The 22,539-nt window shown below is 43.7% G+C and overlaps 1 protein-coding gene and 1 non-coding gene across 4 annotated transcripts; both read left to right on the forward strand.

The window, feature by feature from the left end:
* The first annotated feature begins 29 nt into the window (after positions 1-29).
* Positions 30-21,636, forward strand: PTCD3 (pentatricopeptide repeat domain 3). Of its 3 annotated transcripts, none has more exons than XR_008822192.1 (25): positions 30-179; positions 1,404-1,453; positions 2,532-2,571; positions 3,604-3,649; positions 4,391-4,459; positions 5,754-5,858; positions 6,276-6,399; positions 7,475-7,593; positions 8,335-8,408; positions 8,723-8,810; positions 8,916-8,976; positions 9,260-9,342; positions 10,017-10,161; positions 11,217-11,267; positions 12,188-12,271; positions 13,205-13,233; positions 13,732-13,835; positions 14,918-14,996; positions 15,083-15,173; positions 16,374-16,459; positions 17,645-17,790; positions 18,666-18,707; positions 20,033-20,191; positions 20,593-20,790; positions 20,959-21,636. XR_008822192.1 is itself a non-coding variant. In XM_056341055.1 (24 exons), the coding sequence occupies exons 1-24, from the start codon at positions 85-87 to the stop codon at positions 21,026-21,028; spliced, it is 2,040 nt and encodes a 679-aa protein (XP_056197030.1). In that variant the 5' UTR covers positions 30-84; the 3' UTR covers positions 21,029-21,636. The 3 variants fall into 3 exon arrangements, 1 of the variants encoding a protein (XP_056197030.1); XR_008822195.1 differs by lacking the exon at positions 30-179 and adding an exon at positions 370-463; XM_056341055.1 differs by lacking the exon at positions 20,593-20,790.
* Positions 9,053-9,193, forward strand: LOC130143992 (small nucleolar RNA SNORD94). The gene has a single exon (XR_008819977.1). It is a non-coding gene; the product is annotated as a small nucleolar RNA SNORD94 (small nucleolar RNA).
* Positions 21,637-22,539: the final 903 nt, after the last annotated feature.

Here is a 22,539-nt window from a genome sequence, read left to right on the forward strand (position 1 = left end):
CCACGGCCGCGGAGGGGCGGCCTCACCCCCTGCGGCGGCAGTGGTGCCGCCTTGCTTCCCAGAGGGCAGTGCGCCGGTACCGGCATGGCGGGGCGGCGGCTGGGGGGCGGCTACTGGCAGCAAGTGGTCTTGCTGAGCCGGCGGTGCTGCTTGCAGGGCGGGAGGCGGCAGCGCTACCGGTAAGGCTCCGCTGTTCCCTCAGTGGCGGAAAAGAAGGGCCCGGCGGCGGCGCAGGGGAGGAATAAGCGGGCGCGGGGGCCTGGGGAGGTGAGGCGGGGAGGGCCGTGCAGGCGCGGTAGGGGACTGCGCATGCGTGCTGGGGCTCGGGCCGCTGGCGGGCGCCTGAGGCGAGCCGGGCCGGGCCGGGCCCGAGGCGGGGGAGCGCGGTTTCCCTACTTTTGCTGAGTTCTGCAGTTCGGAGCCGTCCTGGGAGTGAGTTTGAGCTGTTAAGTGATTCCTAGAGGTAAATCTCCCAAAAAGCAGGTGAAGGGAGGGAGGTTGCTTTCAGGGTATGCCTCAAGTGAAAAGGACCCGCTCCATTGGGTGCTTTGTATAGGCAAAATATAGCTCACGTCTGGGATGGTGAAATCGTACCTAATAGGTTTATGTAACATATATGGACGGCTGGAATTATGCATTATGACTGTAAAGCACAAATGTTTGAGTGCATGTTAACAAATGCCAGAGTTACAGTAAGGCTTTAGTGTTAGATTGCTTCATGAGCAAAAAAACCTAAAAGTATTTTAATACAAACTTTTAATTTGCATTAAAAGCAATAAAGTGTGAACAATTCTAAGAAAGATTTGGAGTAGTGTCATGTGACTGCACTGAGCCCAAAGCAGCTACTTTGTGATATTCAGCAGAAGCAGGTTTATGTGGATGTGCCTTCTGCAGCTGTGGTTATATGAATGTGCTGCCTGCAGCTCTGTAGGACTGGGCATCTGGAAATAAACAGGTCTGATTCCTCTGCATCCCAATTCAGGGTCTTCTGCCTGTGTACACAGTACTCAGGTCTAGAATATTTTTCAAAATGGTACTGCTTTCAGCTGGATCTTGCCTCTAAAACACAAAATGTCTTTTCTAGACACTTTTTTTTTTGTTGTTTATGTCCAGGATTTTCTTTCTAAGGTGCAGTAATCATGCAAACTACTTTAAATCCATGATGTCCCCAAAAAATAATTACAAATTTTATGTAACATGATTTTCTGTGTATAACTTATTGTGTCTTGAAATTAGGGCTTTAAGAGAAGCATCAGATGTGAGTTTAATCATAACAATTTGGAGTTAGTGCTACATTTCCCCTCTAATGTGTTAATTAATTCTGATCTGTAATACACAATTTCATTAAGCTAATTTTGCCACGTTATTGTGACTACCATTGCAAAACTCTGATTGGTTTATAGGTGCTCTTCCAGTAGTACAGTTCTTGGGAAGACTGTGGACAATTCAGAAGGTATGATACCTTGATTACTAGTTTCTTGTTATGTTTTTTTTAATCTCTAAACAACATAGTGTGTCAGGAGATAAAGACATAAATACCCTCTCCCCCCTTCTTAGATTTTCTTTTCCCCCGTCTTCGTTGTGCAGAGATTTTCTGGCTTAACTTGATTACCCTCACCACCAACCAGCTCTGCTCTGAGACCACGAATGGAGTTTTCCAGTTCCATGAGCTGTCCAGTTGCTCTTTGAAATGTAATAAACTATAAAATAAGAATAAGGAGCTTTCCACCTTGAGCCTGACAGTTTCCCTCACGTTCTCTGTACTCCTTACCATGTTTCTATGAGGAGTTTTGGGAGAAAAGTTAGTTGGAATGCTTGGAGCTGTGCTGCATGTGGGAACAAGTTTCTGCCAGTCAGTAACAGCTCATGGAAGCATCAGCACAGAGGCAGTGGGAGAAGTGCATCTGCAGACCCTGGCTCTGGGGGTTGTAATCAGGAGATCCCACATGCTCCTCTCTGTGTCAATTTGTTAAGATGCTTTACTAACAACCTCTAGCTTCTGATTTTGGTATTGTCGTTTTTCTTTTTTCCTCTTTTGGAGAACGGGGGAAATTGATCCTTGGGGTGGAAGGAACTGAGCAGTTGGTGTCAGGCTGTCAGAGCAGAGACCTGAGAGGGCGCTTTGCTGCAGCATTCAGGCAGGCTGAACTAGAGAAGCCAGATGGGAAGAGATGGCAGACTTTAAACTGGGAGACTACAAGTAGGGAAGCAAGGGTCTGGGAAGGGTTTTGACTCAAATGAGAAGATTTAGGATAAAGATGATTGAAGAAGTTTGAATAGCTAAAAGGGTACAATCTCTTTAACATTTGTTTACCATAGGGCCCTGATCCAGTCTTCACATAAGATACTTAAGCTCCCCACCAGCTTTTTCTGTTGTCATTGCAATAAATTGTGGCCTGCGTTAGACTGTAATTTTAAAATCCTTGCTTTAGTACTTTCAACTGGATCAGCTTAAATCATCAGTTTTCACAAGGTCGCGATTTTCTTTAGGCATCTGTTTCCAATAAGAATTTCAATACTGTTTCTCATAGTTACTCGAGAAGAAATTGTGCTCCCCCGAAAGAAAACCTGGTGAGTATTTACTCCTGGAATATTTCTTGACTTGGAAGAAAATCATTGTTAGACAGCTAAATGTAGTCCTGTCTACCAAAGCTGAAAAATAGAATTCGGGCTGCTGTATTCCTAGATTTAATGTATCACTAGTGGCTTTCCTGCTGACTGGGAGCTCTGGGAATATTCTTGACTCTTACTCTCTGTGCAAAACACGTGTACTCTGTTCCCGACCTTTCTTTCAAAAACAGTTATAAGGACTGCATTTTTAGACATAGTTCTGTTCCTTTGTAAAAGATCACATTTGGTAGAAATCTGTAAAATCAAGTTAATTTGGCTGTCTGCATGTGGGTGTGATTCTTTCAGCAAAATAAACTTGACCATTGATAGCTGGCTGAATAAATCCTATTTAGAAATTGCACAGCTGAACGAAAGCTATTTTGTTGAGAACACTTAAGATGAAGTTGTATGAGTGTACAGCAAAAACTTAAGTTTATAGCCAGTTGATGTCTGCATGTAAACCTAAAATAAGGCCACCTTCACCGAAACACTTGCACTGGCCTTTTCTTGTTTGCTTCAAGCACAGCCAGAGTCTTAAGGAGCCACAGGCACAGGAGCCCTGAGAAATCTGGTTTTGTTCTGGGGCTTTATTTCTCCCAAGACTTGTCTTGGAAGGGGACTCATGTATCTGTCCCTCAGCAATGGGGGGCCCCCGAGAGAAGCATTCCAAGGAATTCTTTCTGTGTCCCTTCCCTACGTTCTTTCTTTGATAATGTATAATAAGGGCTGGAGTGGTAGCAGGAAACACGCATGCTTTTCTGGTTTTCCTCAAAGTCTTTTTCCTGTGGTTATTGCAAAACTGAGACCATTTTTGCTGTTGAGTTTTCCCTGCCTTTGCAAAAAGTGCTGTTTTCTAAGTTGAGCAAAAATGTTGTTTCCTAGAATTGAAAAGGCTTATAGGCCAGGATAATCCTGTGCTTGTTCTGCATACGATGTTATCCATAATATTCAAAGTCTGCAACCAAATATTAATCAAAAGTGCTTTATGTTTAGGGACAAGCTAGCTGTTCTTCAAACGTTGGCTTCTACCGTGAACAGGGTAAGTAGTTCTGTTGTTAGGGAAATAAGTCACGTTTTCCCTCTCACACAATAGCCTCACACCCTAGAAGCTTATAGTCCTACTTTTGCCATTCTACATCTGTTTTTTTATGGGGTTTCACTTTTGCTCAACACATTTTGCTGTGGTTTTGAAGCCTCCATTCTACTGCTAAGACAGAGCTGCAGCTACCAGTGAAAGCTGTAATACTTTGATAAGGCTTTTGCAAATATCAGGAGCCAGTTCCTTTACCAGTTTGGCTTCCCAATCCAGACTGCCTCTTCCCGATCACAGTCCAGAAAGTAAGCCTTGCAGAGAGCAATGAGTGTGTCTGCTCTTGCTAGGCAACAATTGTAAATGCTGTGATGCCATTGTTTAGTCCTGTCTGTCTTGAATTCTGGAAACTGAGTCTTACCCTGCAAGTCCCCTCAGTTCCGCCGAGAGTTACTGTTGTGGTCCTACTTGCTTTGCAGGGTGTTTACTGCTTGTCATGTTATAGTAAAGACCCTTTTGTTGTCACTGTGTTAGCCTGCGTGTGTGCGTATAGTGGAAATGCTTTTTAAGCTATTTTCAAACAGGCTAAACCCTTTTGAACAAGAGGAGCTTTTGTAAAATGGGCATCAAGTGGTCGTTAGGATGGAAGTATTCATTGTGCCTTAAAGTCTGTGAGGCAGTATGGTATGCCTGCAGCATGCCAGTGTACATAACTATAAACATTTCAATCCTGGGTTCTACTTTCTACAGGATCCTACTGCTGCTCATTATGTGTTCCAGGATGACCCTTTCCTTATGCCAAGAAATGCAGCCAATTCTGTAAGTATTGCCTTTCAAGTTCTTAATAACTTCCCCCCCCTCCTCCATCTAGGCTGTAAAAACTGTCTAATCGGAGCCTAGTTTCAATTATAAAAGAAAATGAAGTATCAGATTTTTTTCAGAATTTTCTCCTCTGTATTTCTGAATGCATAATGACTAGGATTTCTCTGGACAAATACACCCTGCACACGCAAAGTTATCTCTTCTTCCTGCCCCCATAGGGACCTTCCAGCTGTCACAGCTCTGTTAACATTCCTGCTAGTCGGTGGGTTACCTGCTGAGTTGTTCTGTCTCTCCATGTTCTTAGTCCGTTAAATAATTCCCAACAGTAATTCTTTAGGTGAGGCATTCAGCCTGTTAAAACAGTGTTTACATACTTTAGATGTAGACTGTGAATATGTGGTGTTCCAAGTGTTGAGATTTTTTGCTTACAGTTTAGTTAAATCTGAATTAAATGTGTGACTTATACACACAAGTATGTTGTGCATTTTGTTACTACCTAGACTTTGTGTTACTGGTTTACTGTCCTGGCCAAGCCCCAGGAATTTTAGTTTTACCACAGAGCAGCTATTTGGTAACTTAGGCTTATGGAAATAGTAGTATTGAGATGATAGTAGAAAGGAGTTTTCCCCTGATGTTATCTTTGCATATGATTAAAGAGCATGAAGCCAAGGCAGGAAAAAGCAGAACTGCCAATGAGAGCAAGGAGGAGCTGCTCTGTGCAATGTTAATCAGAGCGCAGTGAGAGAAGCCTGGGAGCTGAGATAGGTCGTCACAAGGCTACAAGAGAACTTCAGTTCCTGTGCATACCATGGGTGAAGCCATGTAGAAGACTGAAGGCAGCTGTTGAATGTGAAGAGTTTTAAAAGAAATGGCAGAGGAGGATCTGACTTTAGAACTCCAGGAAAAGAGGTGAACGGGAATGAGGTGATGCTCTTGGAAATGACAGAGAGAGAAGCGTCCAAGTATTGTAACTAAAAAGAGAGATACTTTTGAATTTGAGATAGTAGTGCAGCCTTTCAGGTGTCTGGTACAGAACTTTGTTGCTCGACTAAGTAACAAGGATGTAAATTATAGTCTCATTTAAAGAACAGACATTCTTATATTAGCATAAATACCAGAATGTTTATCTGGAGTGTTATCTTGTGCCTGTGTATTTAGCAAGAGTTGAAAAGAAAGGATGAGTTTAATTTGATCCCATAAGAATGCTCAGTGTTAATGGAAAATGTTTTTCCTCACTCTCAGTCTTCTAATTGTATGTTTCTTCATCTTGTTCTCTCTCATTCCTATGCAGCGTCTGTTTTTATTGTCGAAGGAGTCTGGGAGAAATGCTGCAAAATACATTATTAAGCAATTTCCTCAGTATTTTGACAAGACCTTTGCGGATCCCAACGTACTAGTAAGCTTTTTGTTTTTCATTTTCATTGTATTTGTGCTTTGTCAGGTAGTGAAATCAACTGTGAGACTGGTCCAAGACTAACATAAAAGGATAGTTTTGTTAACTCTTGCAGACAGTTATGAAAGCAATACTGTATTTCCATTATGTTTCTGAAGTGAACATTTTTCCTTTGGAAATCAATACCAGGTTTTTAAGATAAAAGTAAGAAAAGAAATGTTTAGATGTTGATTTAACTAGCATGAAAGTGAGAGATCAGGATGTGTGGTCCTTCAGTCACCAAAAGGACTGCTGCTGTTAGGCTGGGAGAGTCGGGAGATTATCAAAGCAGAGTACTGGGCGAAGAGTATTTGGTTAGTGGTTTAGTGATGGTTTAGAGAAGGTTTGAGCTTGTGTCTCACTTGTACTCTTTGCTTTTAGTGCTTGATGCCTGAGACTCTTACACCTCAGATTGAAGGAGTGAGTGAGGAAGCTCTAAAAGAGCGTATCCACCTCAGAATGGTGAAAGATTCTGTGAACATGTTCGATCAGCTCATACAAGCAGGTATGTGGGCACCTGCCAGATTCCGTGGTGGAGCTCTACTTAAATTGTGCCAGAAATACTTCAGTAGCTGGCACAGGCTGTGGATGCAGTTTCATGACTATGTTGCTGCCTTTCAGAGCTGACTCTGGTCTGGTAAAGTGGTTCTCCAGAATTACTGGGCTCTCCTTAGCCACTGCTTGTCTGACATGTCACTTTGGTGATAAGGAGAACAAATGATTTCTTGGCCAAGAAGCAGATGATACAGTGTTGAGTCTTTTCTCTTCCAAAGTGGAAGAATTGTGATGCAGTAGAGCAGGGCCTGTTACAGGTGGATGCCATGTGACTGGGTGATACCATTCTGCCTGCAAAGGCCCTTGTGCAGTAGCATCCTGGTTGGTATATGCTACATCTGTGCTGAGCACTGTGCTGCTCTGTTGGACCGGTATAGCATACCAGCCGAGTGCCCCTCCTGTGGACCTGCCCTCAATAAGTGAGTTTTTCTCAGTTCTTCCTTAATTTGGACCTTATCTCTGTTATGTGTGAATGAGGAGGAGACAGAAGAAAACTAACTGATATGAGGCTCTGAAGGAGGAGGAGTTACTGGGAAGGTGAGACCTTCTTATACCCGCTGCAAGATGGAAAGGAGACGGTTCCATCAAATAGCTCTTTTCTTTTGTTGGTTTTAAATCTGTTTCATAGAAAGCGAAACACACAAGTGGTCTTCATAGGAGGTGTATCCTAGGAGTGGTTATGAAAAGCACTAGAAATTTTGAACATTGCGTCGGGCTTGTGCTGCTTCACAGTTCTGACTGCCAGCTGCCACTTCCCCCTCTCACTTGGTCAGGAAAACTTTACCCTTTCAGCGGTTTCGATAGAAAAACAGAATCTGTAGTGCAATGTTAAAATTGTCTCCTGCTGTGAATGGGTTCATGGAAGTATTAGTGTTACACTCGGGTTTTACAGTCTTACTAGAGAACGCCTTTATGTTGAAAGAACAAAGTGGTGTAACTGGGTGTTTGAAAGTTTTCTGATACAGCTGTGGAATGATGTGTTCTTTATTCTCTTTGTGACTGTTGTACATCCTCATTTTCTATAGGCACCCCTGTATCTCTGGAGACCACAAACAGCCTTTTAGATTTGTTATGCTTCTATGGAGATGGAGAATCTACTCGAGGAAAAGAGGAGGAAGGCAAAGAGGATTTGGAAGAACCAGGGGTATGACAAAACTGTTGATCTCTATTTATTTATAGTGGGAGTGTGTCAAGATGATGTCAAGATTTTGGTACTGTGACTGCCTGCCTGAGAGATGGTGTGAAGCAGATCAGATGCAGTCAACACTCCCAAGAGATACAGCAGTCCTGTGTCTGACCTAGGCGCAAAAGTAGTTTCCATAAATCTGAACTTAGTGGCTGGAATCCCATCTTGGCTTAGTTCTGCTGAACTGTGTGTAAAGAACTGTTTCTTGCTGACAGCCTTGTTTTTAGGTGCCTGCAAAGGCAACCTCTGGTACCTCTAGTATAGATTAGGTAGTTAATTTTCTTCCACCTGAAGCACATTAACTAGATTTCAGTGAACTTGAGGGTTCCTTCTGTGAACTCATGGTATCAGGTCCCAGGGTACACTAGCAGATAGGTTGCATAGGATCTGTCCCTGGGAAGACTGTTGAGAGGGAAAAAGTTTTACAGAGTATTTGTTACAGTCTCACAGTTCCCACCAATTCCACAAATACATATAATTTGCCTTGTTAGTATGTTTAATAACATAACCAGTATCCTTAGTCTAGTTACTGCTTCCTGAACATTCTAATAGAAGTTATTTTAATATAACCCATTAAAAACACTTTTGGTAGTATATAAATTGCTGCTGAACATCTGTATTGTTACCAAATTGTGTCATTTGATGTTTAATAGTAACATCAAACTCTGAGAAACTTTATTTCTACGAAAATCTTTCTAGGTGAGCACTTCAGAGCAGAAGGCTCCAAAGAGACAATTCCAAAGAAGTTCACAGTCATCTGGCTCTAGGTGGAGGTATACAAAATGTTGCTAATAATTCCGTATTCAGTGGGTTGTGCACATGCATTGCTATAAAACAGACTTCAAGACTTTTTAGCGGCCTGTACTCGCAGGTGTTACTTGTTAAATACATCTCTGTGTACTACTCTTTAAAAGTGTCGATGGAACTCTAGTAAGTGATCGTAGAATAGCTCATAGTATCACAAGTAATATGTTTGAGTGTCAGCCCTTAGGAGTACTGCCAATTATTTTGTTCTGCACGTTGCATTCTTTTCCTGAAGGTGTCTTTTATTGAGTTCTTTAAAATTCATCTTGTTCATTGATTCTAGGGAAAACAACAATGCTGAAAGGATATTTAAAATAATGCCAGAGAGGAATGCACACTCCTATTGCACGATGATCCGTGGGATGGTGAAGGTAAAGTTATCCTTCAGTGTTGGAACGACTTTTTTCAGCTTGTGAAATCTCACAAAATAGTTGTAGAGATTGTTTTATTTTTGTTGGATTTTTGGTTTTTTGCAGCATGGGGCTTCTGCTAAAGCTTATGACATGTACATAGACTTGCTGAATGAAAGACACAAAGGTAAGTGTCTCCTGGTTTTCCTTTGCAGTCTTCCAAATAACAGAAGCCCGTTGTTAGGTACATAAATACCTGTTCCATGGCAATGATGATTGGCGCAGGGGTACGGACCTCAGCTAGATCATGGGAGCTGAGTGCAAACCGGTTATTCAGTGCAGCTGGCATGTGGCCGGCTCACTGGAAACAGGTTTGCATGAGACTTCGCCAAAAACTGAGCCATGTTACAGTAAACTGTTTTCTGTAGAATGTAATTATTAGTTAAAACAAATTATCTTTTATTTTCTAGCTGATGTGCACACCTTCAATGCACTGATTACAGCAGTCCCATATCTAAAGGAGAGGTTCATAGAAAGATGGGAATTAGCCAAGGTAAGAAGGTAGAGCAAAAGAGATGGGGAAGGGGTAAGAGTGTAGGAGCTGAGTCTGCTTTCTCAGTAGAATTTTGCAGCTGTTAAAAAAACTAAAAACAAGTGCTTTGTACGAAGATACTAATATCTGCTGCAAAGGAAGTGCAGTAGTTTAAACATAACAAACTGAACTGTTGAGGAGTGGAAAAGGTACAAAATCCAACCTTGCCTTTGTGGAATGATTTGCCTTGTGAGAACATAACCTGATCCAAAAACTGGTGGGACGGGAAGCAATCGGGAAGTGCTGGGAGATAAAACCAAACAATTTTAGATAAAAACTCCTTTGAATTGTAATTCACGGTGGTGTGATGGAAATGGAATTTTGAGGGGTGACATTACAGGCTCCAATTTTAATGATGTAACATCAGTAACGAAAAAAGTATGTAAATTTAAAAATTTCCTTGATGTTCTAGACACAATTCTCCAAGATATAATCTGATGTAGTTTTGTAGTTGTGGGTTTTGTTCAGGTTAAAAATTAGGTGGTACTTCCTTAACAAATTATCAGTTGACGTAGAGTCATTCGCTTGAAGGGGGTGAGAAGGATTAGGTTGAGGAAATGCATGTATATCTACCTGAAACCTGAACTGTGTTCCATAGCATGTGAAGCACTAAGGATTTGGGGATTTTGTTTAAGGTCTTCCTGAATCACATGGCTCAGCAGGAAGTACAACCAAATCTGCTAACTTTTAATGCTTTACTGAAGACTCTGAGAAGATGTGGTGGTGTAGGCAGAAGTATGTCTTTATTGGTAATAAAGGAAATGGAAGCACTTGATATAGGTAAGAGAACCAGAATGGTTATTATATTCCAGTGCCACCTCCAGAATAGTTAACTTAAGAGTTCAGCAGCAAACAGCACAGTGATTCCTAGCTGCAGGGAGGAAGTCCAGGAGTTGTGGAAAAAAGCATTTCTCACTGTGTTCTCAACTTTATTGTTCACTTCCTTTTGCAAGAGAACTGAGAAATAAAAATGTGTAAGTACTAAATTGTGGCTACTCAGCAAGCCAGTGCCAGTGGATTTCAAATTGAATCATTTTCAGTCTTTGATCAGTGTTGATTACTAATTACAATATAGTAGGTGCACTTAACCCCTTAGGTCAAATAATGAAGCATTTTGATGCTGTAGTCTTTTAGGTTAGGAGCATGTTTATCATTATGTTTTCACCTGTAGTTGCCTCTAGCTGCTCAAGGGCAGGTGAGTGTATGCAGTGGGGGAATGTGTCCTGGCCCATAGGCTCTTTCTTAACTGGGTCCTTATTGTAGTACTGCTGTAGAAGTAGTGAATAATATGAATATATCTTTGCAGCAGTCAACTGAGTCTGTTAGCTTCTCATAGATCAAGGAGATTCACTTCACAAGCCATCAAAGCCAGTTCAGGTCTATATATATCTATATCTCACAGAAAAAAGCTTTTGATTTGGTTATGTTTTTTGATGTCAAACACTGCAAAAACAGGGAATATCTGCATAACTGATGTCATGTCTTGTGGAGTGTTCTTTGCCCCAGTAACATGCTTGTTGATAAGCTAAAGATACGTTAATGAGCAAAAGGGAAACTTAACTGTGAAGTATTTTTGCTTTTAATTTAGAGCAGGGAAGCTTGGCTGCTTGCCCCATAGCAATACAACGCTTCAGCTGGTGGTCCACCCTCGGGTATATCTCTCCCAGTTGTAATGTGTATATAGGAGGTCTAGTTCAGCATTAGCATGAACAGGGAAAGAAATCTGAGTAAATGTATGCATGCCACCTGACTGGAAGGGCCAGAGACTGAATTAGAACTCAGGCATAATGTTCAGTCAAGAATGCCAAAGTAACTTCAATGTTTTTGCTTTTCAGAGCCTAGCCTTGCAACGTATGATCATCTCCTCTTTACATTTTATAGAGGCGGTATGTGCAATACCAACTTGTTCATGAATGTGTCCTGTTTAACAGCTGCTTTAAATGATATCCAGACGTGATGGGTGAAGGCAGTTGATCATAGATTAAAAGGCAACCTCTTATGTGTGCAATCCCAGTGTTCCCTGTGCAGTCTGATTGTGCTTGGGTGGAGAAAAGACCACAGAGGATCATAACCTCTTACAAAGAGGGAAGAGTCCTTGTGTTTTGAGAAAGGGCGGAACTGGAAAGAAAGGGAGTTTCCTTTCCATTTGTGGCCACAAGCTGATAAATCTGAAGAGCAAATGCTACTCGGTCTCTGTGGAGTCTGGATCTGACTACAACGTGTGTGATTTCATAGACTGTACCACTCACATGAAAGAAAGTGCACAAGGATTCTGTTTTTCTGCAACAGTTCTGTGTGTTGGAGACATGAAATAATAGCTGTTAGAGGGCAGGAGCCTTTAGCCAAAAATCTGTGGGCATGGGAAGAGGATAGGCACAGTAGTCATAATTGCAGCCCTTCTGTTTAACAGATGTGAAGGAACTGCTCTGAGGTCTCTGGGTTTGGGTGGGGGTTTTTTCTTGGTTATTTTTCCCTTTTAAAAATATTTATTTGTTTATGAAATGCTTTGCTTTTCCCAGTGCAGTCTTCTAACAGACAAACTTCCAGGCCCATTGGATTCCTTGCTAGAAGGTAGTTTAATCTTTCTGAATGTGCCCTGTTGCACTGTGGAAATCTGGCAACAGTAGGACAGATTTTAGAGCAAATAAAATAGTGGCTGGTTTGGAGCACCATGAGAATCATGACACTTGTTTGAAATCATGTTGCTTGTTTCCACTTCCACATTATATCTGTAGGCTGACACTCTTTGCTAGTGAAGTGCTTAGCACAGCTGAGATGTGGTGTGGCTTGTCTCTTTATCCCACAGTTGATCTTTCCCCGTCTGGCATCATGTCTGAGGTGCTGGATGACGTTGAGAAGAGGAGTTTCACTCCCCAGGACCCTGATGATGGTAAGGGACTCCAATATCTGACAATTTGCATTGATTAAGTTTGGGTGAAAAGGTACCTATGAATTACAGGTAGTTTTACCCAGCTACAAAAAATGAATGCAGCTTGCTTATATCAGTCCCTTTGACACTTTTATGGAGACAAAGAAGGACAAATTCCAGTGCCATTAAGCTGTGCTGTGCATTGGTGCGCTGGCTTTTGTGTGGAAATAGTGTATCCCATGTGAATGAGTGTTTGAGCCCCATAACAACAAAAACCAGGAAGCTATTTACAAGACTACTTTAAGGAGGAACATCTGCTAGTAGCTTCACTAAATGATACACATCTAGTGAACAGCAGGTTTTTGTTACAGTGTGGTGTGAGTGCCTATTCTAGTTCTTCCTAATGTTTTTCAGCTCTGTGCTGCTTTGAAATGTCAGTTGCAAAAGCAAGAGTTAAAGCCTTGCCAAATGGGAAGGAGACATTTTCAGAGAGTAGTTGTATGTTCTTGGGCAGCTCTGGGGTGTGCTACTGAGGCGGGTAACCTGCCTGAACACCTGTCTGTGGCCTGTGCTCTCTTCCAGTGGAGTAAATGGAGAAGGTGAGCGATGGGGCTGCCTTTTTTTGTAGCCTGCCTGTTACACAAATAATGCAGTCTTGCATCAAACGAGAACATAGCTTTTGTAAAATTGCCTAAAGTCAAACAGATCATCTGCTTAAATCTGTTTCCAAAAGCATGGCAGCCTAGCTGCCTCCAGAGCACTGGCTAGAAAAACTCATGCCGCACCAGAGTCTCTACATACAAAGTGAAGATCCCTGCTACGCTGTCAAACTGAGCTACAGATTCAGCTTTCTAATTTATCATGTCGCGTCTGTTCTCTGGGAGGCCAGTTAATGAGCTGCTGTATGTCTCCTTGAAAGTTTGAAGCTAATAAAATTCATTTTCTCCCTTTCAGCCAATTTCTTTGCTACTGCTATGCAAGTGGTAAGTGCCTCTTTTCTGCAATCAGAATTCCTTTGAGCCCTCCAGCTGTTTAAGAATTGCCTGTGAGTTTTCCAACCTGTCATACAAGGTTTATCTCCCTTTTTCACGTGTTCATCATCTCCTGTAACTTTATAATTCTGCATTTGATACCTTCTAAATTGGTAATTTGCATGCCTGTGATACATGCATCTCTTGCTAGAGATGGCTGCATAAGTCCCTGTCTGCTGTGCCTTACCTCCTGCTTTTAGTGACGCTGCAGTGGTCGGACTGTCTCCGCACCAGAAGGTGTCACTTTTGGTTAGCAAGCTCTCACTCACTGCGAGAGGCGTGCGTTTGTCTTAACCAAACAAAATGCCTAGGCAGTCACTGCACTGATTTGTGTCCTGTTAAAAATGTTTTGTCAGCTCATTGCTCTTCATACCTTTGTGAAAGTGAGTCTGAGAAGGATGTATTAAGTGTTAGATTTTGTAGTTTTAAAATTTGACTGGTTTATTGCAGTGCTGTGATCTTAAGGATATTAAGCTTGCCTATCGCTTAAATAAGGCAATGGAGAAGGGAGACAACTGGAAATTCTTGGACATGGATCGGTTAAATGTGTACTGGTGAGTGAAGTGCAGCTTACATTAAGCATCTTGGTGTATTGTTCGTTTGAATACGAGCTGGGATTCAGACGTTGCACAGAAGGATGCTTGGTTAACGCCAGCTGCTTATTGTATGTGCAGTTTGGGAATTAGGTCCCTCTTAAGAACAGTGATAGCTTAGGATGTATGCCCAGACTGAAATGGAGTGTCTTGAAGTATCAATTTAGCTTCATGCCCATTCAACAACTGTACCAACCAGCTGTATTTTCTACAGTCCTGTTGTCCACTTAGGATGGCAGCTTAGGAGGTAACACCAAAACAGTGTACAGGTCAGCAGAGCACCTAGCTCTCTGCGTGGTGTTGTAGAGAGAGGTTGCAGTGCAGCTGGTGTATTTAGGCACAAAACTCCAATGGGTTCAACCATTTGACACTGCACTCAAGGCATCTGAAACATTTTTACAGATGTCATCAAGTGCTGCAGTCACTGAATGTCATCAAGTACTTGGAGGATACTGATTTGAAGAAAAGCCTGTTTAGGCGTTGGAAGTAGAGATGCTCCAGTGAATTAATGAAAAATAATTCTCATCACAATAAGATGCTGTTTCAGGGTTGGCATGACACACACACTTTTACCTTATTCAGCCTATAAATAAATCAAAGAAAGTGAATGGAAATTAATTTCTTGGTGTAGGGACATTTTTCTTAGTGCACTGGACCAAGGTCCCAGGCTTGTATTGCCAACTTGCAGAAGTAACAGAGTTAATTTAGTTCACTTCTTTAAGTGGCTCTTAACCAGAGGTTGCATTTGAGACAGATGCAGATACCTCAAACCTGGTGTCAGGCAGGGAGATTGCATATTTTCAGTATTTTAAAATGTAGTGGTCTAACTTCTGATTAATTCTGCCAATTACCTAGTGTCAGGATAAAAATGTCTCACAAAAGACGCTGCTGCTTTTTTAATTGTATGGAGTATTGCAATCATACAGCGAAATTTCCCTCATCTGCAGTACCAGTCTGACTAGAACACCATCATTTCCTGGTGCTTCTGTATGGTTTGGTTGATGTACTCATTACTGAATTAGAACACTTTTCCCTTCCTCTAGGTCAAAATTCTTCTCATTGTTGTGTATGATGGAACAAATCGAAATTGTGTTGAAATGGTACAAAGAAATGTCCCCTTCGGTAAGTGTGCATTAGGGTAAGCAAGCTTCAAGTGTGGAGAAATGGAACAGTTACAGTTTACTGAAATGATTCTCTTCCTTCATCAGCTCTTCTATCCAACTCCTAAAAATATATTGGACCTCCTTCAAGCACTCGATGCAGCCAACCACTTGGAAGCAATCCCTTCGGTCTGGGAAGGTTAGTGATAGCCACATGGCTACATAGGCAGTTTGCTTGATGAAAGTCAGGAGCAGTGCAAAGTGGGAGGTAGTTGGTAAACTTCCCAGTACTCAGATAGCCATGATAAGGTGCTTTGGCATGAGGGATGTTACTCTGTAGTGCAGCGGTGGGACTGTTGTGTTAGAGAAAGGCAGAACCGATAGCGCAGGCTGTCGGAGCAGTCGTGTCTGTGTCACAGTTAAATGTCAATGTCTTGGAAAACTGAATGCTTACCAGAGAGTACTACCTGAACCAACAGCTCAGACTTAAATCATTTAAATTATTTGCCTGTTCATTGCTCCTTAAGAAGAGGAGACAAGCATGTAGATACAGGCTTTAGCACACAGAAAACATGCTACTGTGGCCCGACACTGAGGGGACAGACAGGTTCTTTTAGGAGTCCTTGGTAGAATGATGACCACTAATTCCTAGTTACAATTAAAGCTTTATTTTCTTAACAGTATTTTATGATTAGCGTAGCTTAGGATTTATAATCAGAATAGCACAGGATTTCTGTAAGCAGAATCAGTGTGGTTCAGTTTTATAAGTAGCGTAGTGCAGAATTTTATAGCACCACTTAGCTTATGGTTTCTAATCACCTGGACCTTGTGTAGATTCGGTCAAATCTTAATATTTGGTTTGCTGTATCAACATAAAAACCACAAGCTAGCCTTAAAAAACATACAAAAGAACATGAGTCACCACTCAGTCCTCAGGGGAAGCAGATGATGGTGGAGGTGTCTCTGGGCACCAGGGAGTCATGGGTCTCATAGTCCACCAGCAGTTCAGGTCCAGGTTCCCACTGAGGACCTGTAACTGCTTAGTTTTATAGGCAGCGCTGTTACCTGCCCTTGTCTGTGACGGCGGCGTCACTGCCGCTGGGTTGGCCGGGTGCCTGGGACCTTGAAGGCCGTTAACAAAGGGAGTAGTCAGCCTGGCGCCCAGGAATCTTGAGGCCAGCAGGGAGAGGAAGAAAAAATCAGTTTGGTTCATGTACTTGGTGTGCAGGACCTTCAGGGCCTGATAATGAGGGGAAAGGGAACTCACACATGACCTGCTTGGTCACAAAAAATGGCTGTTTGCCCTACAAAATGGTGTTAGCTATGCTGACTAGATTACCAGGAGTTGCGAGGAGGGGATACGGGTCACACTGACGAACTACTGCCTTTCTCTAAACAGATATGAAACAGCTCGGGTTTAGCAGGAAACGTGACCTGTTGGAAGAGCTCCTGGCTTTGATGAGCAGGGAGCAGCACCCTGATGAGGTAGGGAAGCTGCCGTGGTTTAACCCCGGTAAACGGCGAAGCAGTGCACAGCCGCTCGCTCGCTCCTCCCCGGTGGGATGGTGGAGCAAATCAGAATGGTAAAAGTGTAGAAACTCATGGACTAAGCTAAGGACAGTTTAATGGGCAAAGCAAAAGCTGTGTGCACAAGCAAGCAAAATCCCATCAGCAGGAGGGAGGTGTTCAGCCACCTCCAGGAAAGCAGGGCTCCATCACATTGTAACGGTCACTTGGAAGGGCAAACACCATCACTCCGAACATCCCCTCCTTCCTTCTTCCTCAGGCTGTTATTGCTGAGCATGGTGCCATATGGTATGGAACACGGAATGTCGCTGTGGTCGGTGGAGGTCTGCTGTTCCAGCTGTGTCCCTTCCCAACTTGTGCACCCCCAGCCTGCTCGCGGGTGGGTTGGGGTGAGAGGCAGAAAAGGCCTTGACAATGTATAAGCACTGCTCAGCTAAACTAAAACATCCCTGTGTTATCAACACACTTTTCATAACAAATCCAAAACATAGCACCATACAAGCTACTATGAAGAAATTTAATTCTGTCCTAGCCAAAACCAATATAGAAGCTCAGTGAAAAGAGTAGAAATGTCTCCCCGTTTCTGTGTGCAGCGCACGGACTCTGTGTAAGTGCTGCATTATTGTCCCTGGTTAGTCCTAGAGGTCCAGTTCCAGTGCATATACATGATGAATTTCCAGATCTGTGTAAGCTTATTCAGGCCTGCTGAGCCCTTCAGATTGTCTTCAGTCTATAGAGAAACCTCAGACTAACACAGGAGAGGATCACTTCCTTACTGGGGTTCGGAAGAGTAATCCAGCCCAGCTGGCCACATCTCTGGGGAAGTACATGGCAGAATTCAGGAATTTTTGCCGAAGATGTTATTGCAGTACCCGGCTTCTCAGGCTGAGGAGGATTAAAGGCTTATGCGTGCTGCAGAGGTCTCTTAGCTGCAGCTGTCCCTGCAAAGCCATCTTGGTGCTTTCCTAGGGGGGAGACTGGCCCTGACAGAAGTGAGAGCTTTTTCTGCCAGGACTAACCGCTGTTAATTCACAAATCTAAATCACATACGGGGCAGACCGGTAGGATCTGTAGGAAGAACTGTGCTGAAAAGGATATGTTGATTCTAGAGGTTTGGGGATTAATAGCACAATCTTTTCACAGATTCAGCTGGTGTTTGCCAAGTGTGCTGAAGACATCAAAGCTGTCCATGAGCAAACTGGGAGGGAGGCCCCACTGGAATGGACAGGCAGTGCCCTGTGCCATGTTGCTCTGTTGTTTTCCAGGGCTGGAAGAACCCAGGATGCTTGGTACGTGTGTGGCCTTCATGAGCTGTTGGCTTGCTGACACTAACTCAAGGCTTAATCACAAAAATCAAAAGTTAACAACTGATTGCCTTGGAATGCTGGTGCGGCAAAGGGAGGGGATAAATCCTTCTGGGAATGTGAGGGATTTTTTTCTTAATTTTATTATTCATTCTTGGCACCAGGTTACAGTTGTGAAGCTTAAAAAACGATTTGAAGTTAACGTAGCAATTGGCTTAGAGCATTGTACAGCTGCTTATGGCAAAGCGGGGTTTAATTATCACTTCAGTAAGCACTGCTGATTTCCTACAGCTTCCTATTTTCTACTTTTCAGAACTCTTTGAAATTCAAACTTCTAAAGAGATTAATTAGCGTTTTTTAATTAAACATTTAATTAGAATTAACCCTAATTAAAACTCTAAAGAGAAATTTTTTTAGAACTCTCCAGTAGTAGAATTTGCTGTCCTCAACTTGAAATACTCAACTTGAAATACTGGTTAAAATATTTCCTCTCCAATTTAAAGGTTCTGAGCTCTTTTTTGTTAAATACAGATGTTCTTTTTGCAGTGATTCATTTGAAACAAAGAAGTGGCAAGTACCCTTCTAAAAATATGTAGTATTTTAAGGTAAACTTGCCACCAGCTACAATTTTTATTTTTTCTGCATGACTTAAGACACTTCTTGTTAAACAGCTGGTAGATATTGCATCTGCAAGATGTCATAGGATCCGTTTCAGATCTTTGGAGAAGATTGTTTCATGACATGGAGCTTGCCTGTGTTTCAACAGGGGCTTATCCAAGAGATTTAGTATCTGCCTGTTACTGTTTTACTGTTTGGTGTTTGGGTTTTTTTTAATTATTGCTTTGTTTTCTTTTGAACAGGAACATGATGGAGCATTTCCAGAAAATCAATAGGATTCCCACGTAAGTACTTTTAGGTTCTGACTTCAGGTACTGCATCTCCCCTTTGGCTGACATCTTGCATTTCTGTTACGGAATTGTAGAACAGCTTGGGTTGGAAGGGACCTTCAAAGGTCATCTAGCCCAACTCCCAATTATAACTGATAATAGTGGTCAGTATCTAAGTGTGACTTCCAAAGCGTGAGTGTGTGTGTCTGTCTGTGAGCACGAGTGTTTGTTTATCCAGTGATATGTTCCAAGACCTTTCTGTCTTGAAAAATATTGAAAATGCAAAGGAAGGGTTCAAGCAGTTGGTCCTTGAGATGTCGCTGAATGAAGCTCTGGGACATGGAGAACGTGGGCTACAACAGTTAGCTTTTTCTCAGGATTTTGGGGGCAAAATTCTGTTTGAATTAGCAAAGAACTTCTAAGGAATAGCAATATGTTTTACTTGTTTTTTTTTAAAATAGAATTAAATGCTTGGAGCTCGTCTAACTGAACACTGTGAGGGTGTGTGGTACCAAAGGCCGCTGTCAGGGGCACTCCATGCTTGCCTGTTTCTGCAGACCGCCACTAGCGTGTCCCAAGGAAGCCTTGACATTGCCAAGCTGCATCAGAGAGCCTGTCCTAATTTCAGGAATAGAGAAAGGAGAATTCTTCTGAAGTTGTGGTGTACTTGACAGTTTGTGGCTGCCACAGGTCGTGAATGTAAAGAGAAAGGAAGTCTTTCCCCTGCTATTACTAAATGGATCAGAGACTTCTGTGGCTGAACTGACCCCTGCCTTCCCTTCTCTGCCAAGCAACCTGTGGCACCAGCTGCAAACACTTTTTTCCCTGCCTGCAGGCAAGAGAGGTGTCTGCAGCAGCTGTCACAGGTGACAAAGGAGCAGAGCCAGCACTTCAACTTAAAATGGAGCTGGCAGGGCTGAGCCAGCAGCTCCCAGTGCCCACAGACGGCGGCGGGGCAGCCTCTGGCGGGTAGATGCCTGCCTTTGATTTAGAACGCTATTAACTGTTCCTTTGCCTCTGCCAGCCACGTGAAAGAGGGTTAGGGCCTGGTGTGGGGGCTGTAAAGAGGGCAAGGTTATTTCGGCTGCTGCTAAGGTGGCGTCCTTACCCTAAGCAGTGAGCTGCCGCCCTCTGGTTTTGTGCAAGGAGCATCATTGCTTCCTGCTAGCATAGGAGTTCCCAAGTGCACCACATCAGTGCAGGATGAAAGGTGTGGGGAAATGCTGACAGGAGCAGAACTGGGCTGGTTGAGTGATCTGAAAATCTGTTGCCTCCTCGCGCTCTCTATAGCACCTGCTGTAAGTTAATGCCCACCTCACTCTTTGCCTTTGCTTTTGCAGTGACCGGGTGATGGATGAGTTCTTGAACTGTGCTAAAAAAACCAGCTGCCCAGATGAGGCAGTTAAGTTGGTGAAGCTGGCGGCATCCCTCGGTCTTCCTTCAACTGAGAGGCTTAAAAGCAGAACGGAGAAGGAATTTGAACTCTCTGAAAAGCAGAAGTAAGTTGGGAGTACTTCGTGTTGCTGCTGAAGGGGTATAGTAGACAGGGTGTCGCGGGGGTAATTCCTGCAGAAAGGCTTCTCCTCCAGGGTGGCAGGGAACTGGTTTCAGAACGGTGTGCCTTTGTGTTGATGCGGGTCGATTCTCGCCCCTAAAATGGCCCCTCAGGTTTTGATTCCATGCTGCATCCATCCCACCTAGGAGGGAAGGTGATTTCCCGTGATGAGGTTAGCCTTACCCACTGCTCGGATCTGCTGTTGCCTTTCTTTTCCTAGCTGGGCCTGGCCACCTCAGGGACACCGGCCGCAGGCTAGCGAAAGCAGGGAAGTGGTACAGGGTGGCCCTGCATGTGGTTTGCAGGTTCTGAGGCTTACGGCAAATCTCCCTTGTGTCTTGCCAGCCGCTGTTGCTTGCTGCTGAGCTGCTGCAGCCAAGGGCAGATGCTGGGCTTAGCCTTGAGGGACCACGGTTTGGAGGCAGTGGTGTGTCTGGAGGCAGTGGGGTGGTCCGAGTGAATGAGTAACTAGAAGTCCAGCTCCCTTGGCAGCTGGCCCACAACTTCCTGGGGGACTGAACTCATCTGCTTTTCCAGAAGGAGGTGGGTCTGCTTCCACCAAATGCTGGGTGGGCCTGTCCTTTGAGGATAATAGGCATCAGACAGCCCATAATGCTTTCTTTGGAGGGGGTCTACCCTGTGTTTTGGATCTTTCTGTTCAAGTAAAAGTCACAACAGGTGACTGATTACTGGACTGTTTTATATATGCAGGAAGGCATTGGAGAGTATCAAGTCAGACAGCGACAGCAGCGATAGTGACAGCGACAGTGACCACGACTAGCTGTCCCTGTTGCCGCCGCCTTGGGAAACCTGGGAGCAGCCGCTGCCTTGCCAAAGCTGCTGTGAGAAGTGGAATTACCAGCGGGCTGGCTTCTGGGCGGTGCTGCGGGACAGCTAAGTGTGCCCGAGCGTTCTGATGGACGTTGTCCTCGGAGCAAGCTACAAGCTGTCCTGTTCCATTGTCTCGGTAACTTCCATTGTGGCGTGGGCTACGCCAGCACCTGCAGGGGCTGACTCCTGCCGGGCAGCAGCGCCTGCTCCAGCAGCTTGGCCTGAGGCTCTGGAGGGCTGCAGTGAGAGCAGAGCTGCTCCCTGGAGGCTGCTCGGCCGGTACAAGACTTGGACAGCTTGAGCAAGACTTCTCTTGGACCTCCTGTGACTTAAGCCTGTGCCGGATGTAATTCCTTTCCAGCTAATTTTAGTGAACTACTTACATGCCAAGACGACTCTGAAGTAAACACTGCGAGTAATGCCATACTCATTACCTGTGCTGTTACTTCTCGTCCTTTCTGGTGTTTTGGGACGGGCTTTTTGACTGTGGATGTTAAAAAGCTACAGTTTGTCCAGCTGGTGGAGACTGCATCTAATAAATGGCTGACATTAAAGTGAGCTGTATTCTAGTAATCGCTAAGCAGGAACTGTTGATTACAAAGTGGTGCAGCTGCTCCGTGAGGCCAGAACCACAGCACTAAAATGAGGTGACGCCGCTGTCCTGCTCTGCCTTGCAGGTAACTGGCCTTCACGGCATTGTGCTGCTGTTCTCACCCTGTCTAGGAAGCTTGAAGGGGTTTTTTTTGAGGTATTTCTCTTGAACAAGCAGAAGTGGCCTTGTTCCTGAGAGAGTTAAACAAGGTGCTAGCAAAAAATCATTAACGGTTGATTCCCTTTGTGAAAAATAAAACGGTGGTATGAGTGGTGCTGCAGGGCAAGTAAGACCACTTCAGTAGCATGTTCCCTCAAGACAAGTCAGTAGCGAGTTCAGGAAACGACAGCTGCTGGAGATAGAGCAAACTACAGCTGAAAGGCTAGAAGTCAACTGTTCCTTGCATTACAGGAGTGGGCAGAGAAGCTGTTCGGAGGCAAGGTTTGCTCCAGAAAGCAAACGTGCTTCTCCCAGGACAGCCTGGTGCAGGGGGAGATCAAAGGGCTTCTGGGGGCAGTGACAGCGCTCCTTGCTGTATCGTCCTGACAGTTTCAAACTGGATCAGCAAGGAGAAAAAGCCAGTTACTCATTTCAGCAAGTGAGTGCTAAGTATGATCAATCTCTACTGGTAAGTCTTAAAGGAAAGGTAAGAGAAGGAAGGAAGGAGCTGGGTCTTTACATGAGCTCCTGTGGTTGAACCGGTCTGACTTCTAGACAGAAATACCTGCTCTTCTAAAAGTGGTCTGACAAGAACCATAGAGGGGTACAAGTCCACCAGAGTATGTGCTCTGATACCAGCTTAAGTACTCATACAGGGGTGTGGGGGTTTTCTTACAGATTACAAGAAATGTTAATTTCTTACTAATTAA

The sequence above is a fragment of the Falco biarmicus genome, chromosome 1 (genome assembly GCF_023638135.1).
Source record: "Falco biarmicus isolate bFalBia1 chromosome 1, bFalBia1.pri, whole genome shotgun sequence".
NCBI classification, from domain to species: domain Eukaryota; kingdom Metazoa; phylum Chordata; class Aves; order Falconiformes; family Falconidae; genus Falco; species Falco biarmicus.

Excerpts from the sequence above, each read along its gene's own strand:
- PTCD3 (XM_056341055.1), top strand. The coding sequence starts at position 85 with ATGGCGGGGCGGCGGCTGGGGGGCGGCTACTGGCAGCAAGTGGTCTTG. Across the intron at positions 8,977-9,259 it reads GCTGAATGAAAGACACAAAG|CTGATGTGCACACCTTCAAT; the intron begins GTAAGTGTCTCC and ends TTTATTTTCTAG. Across the intron at positions 12,272-13,204 it reads TCCCCAGGACCCTGATGATG|CCAATTTCTTTGCTACTGCT; the intron begins GTAAGGGACTCC and ends TCTCCCTTTCAG.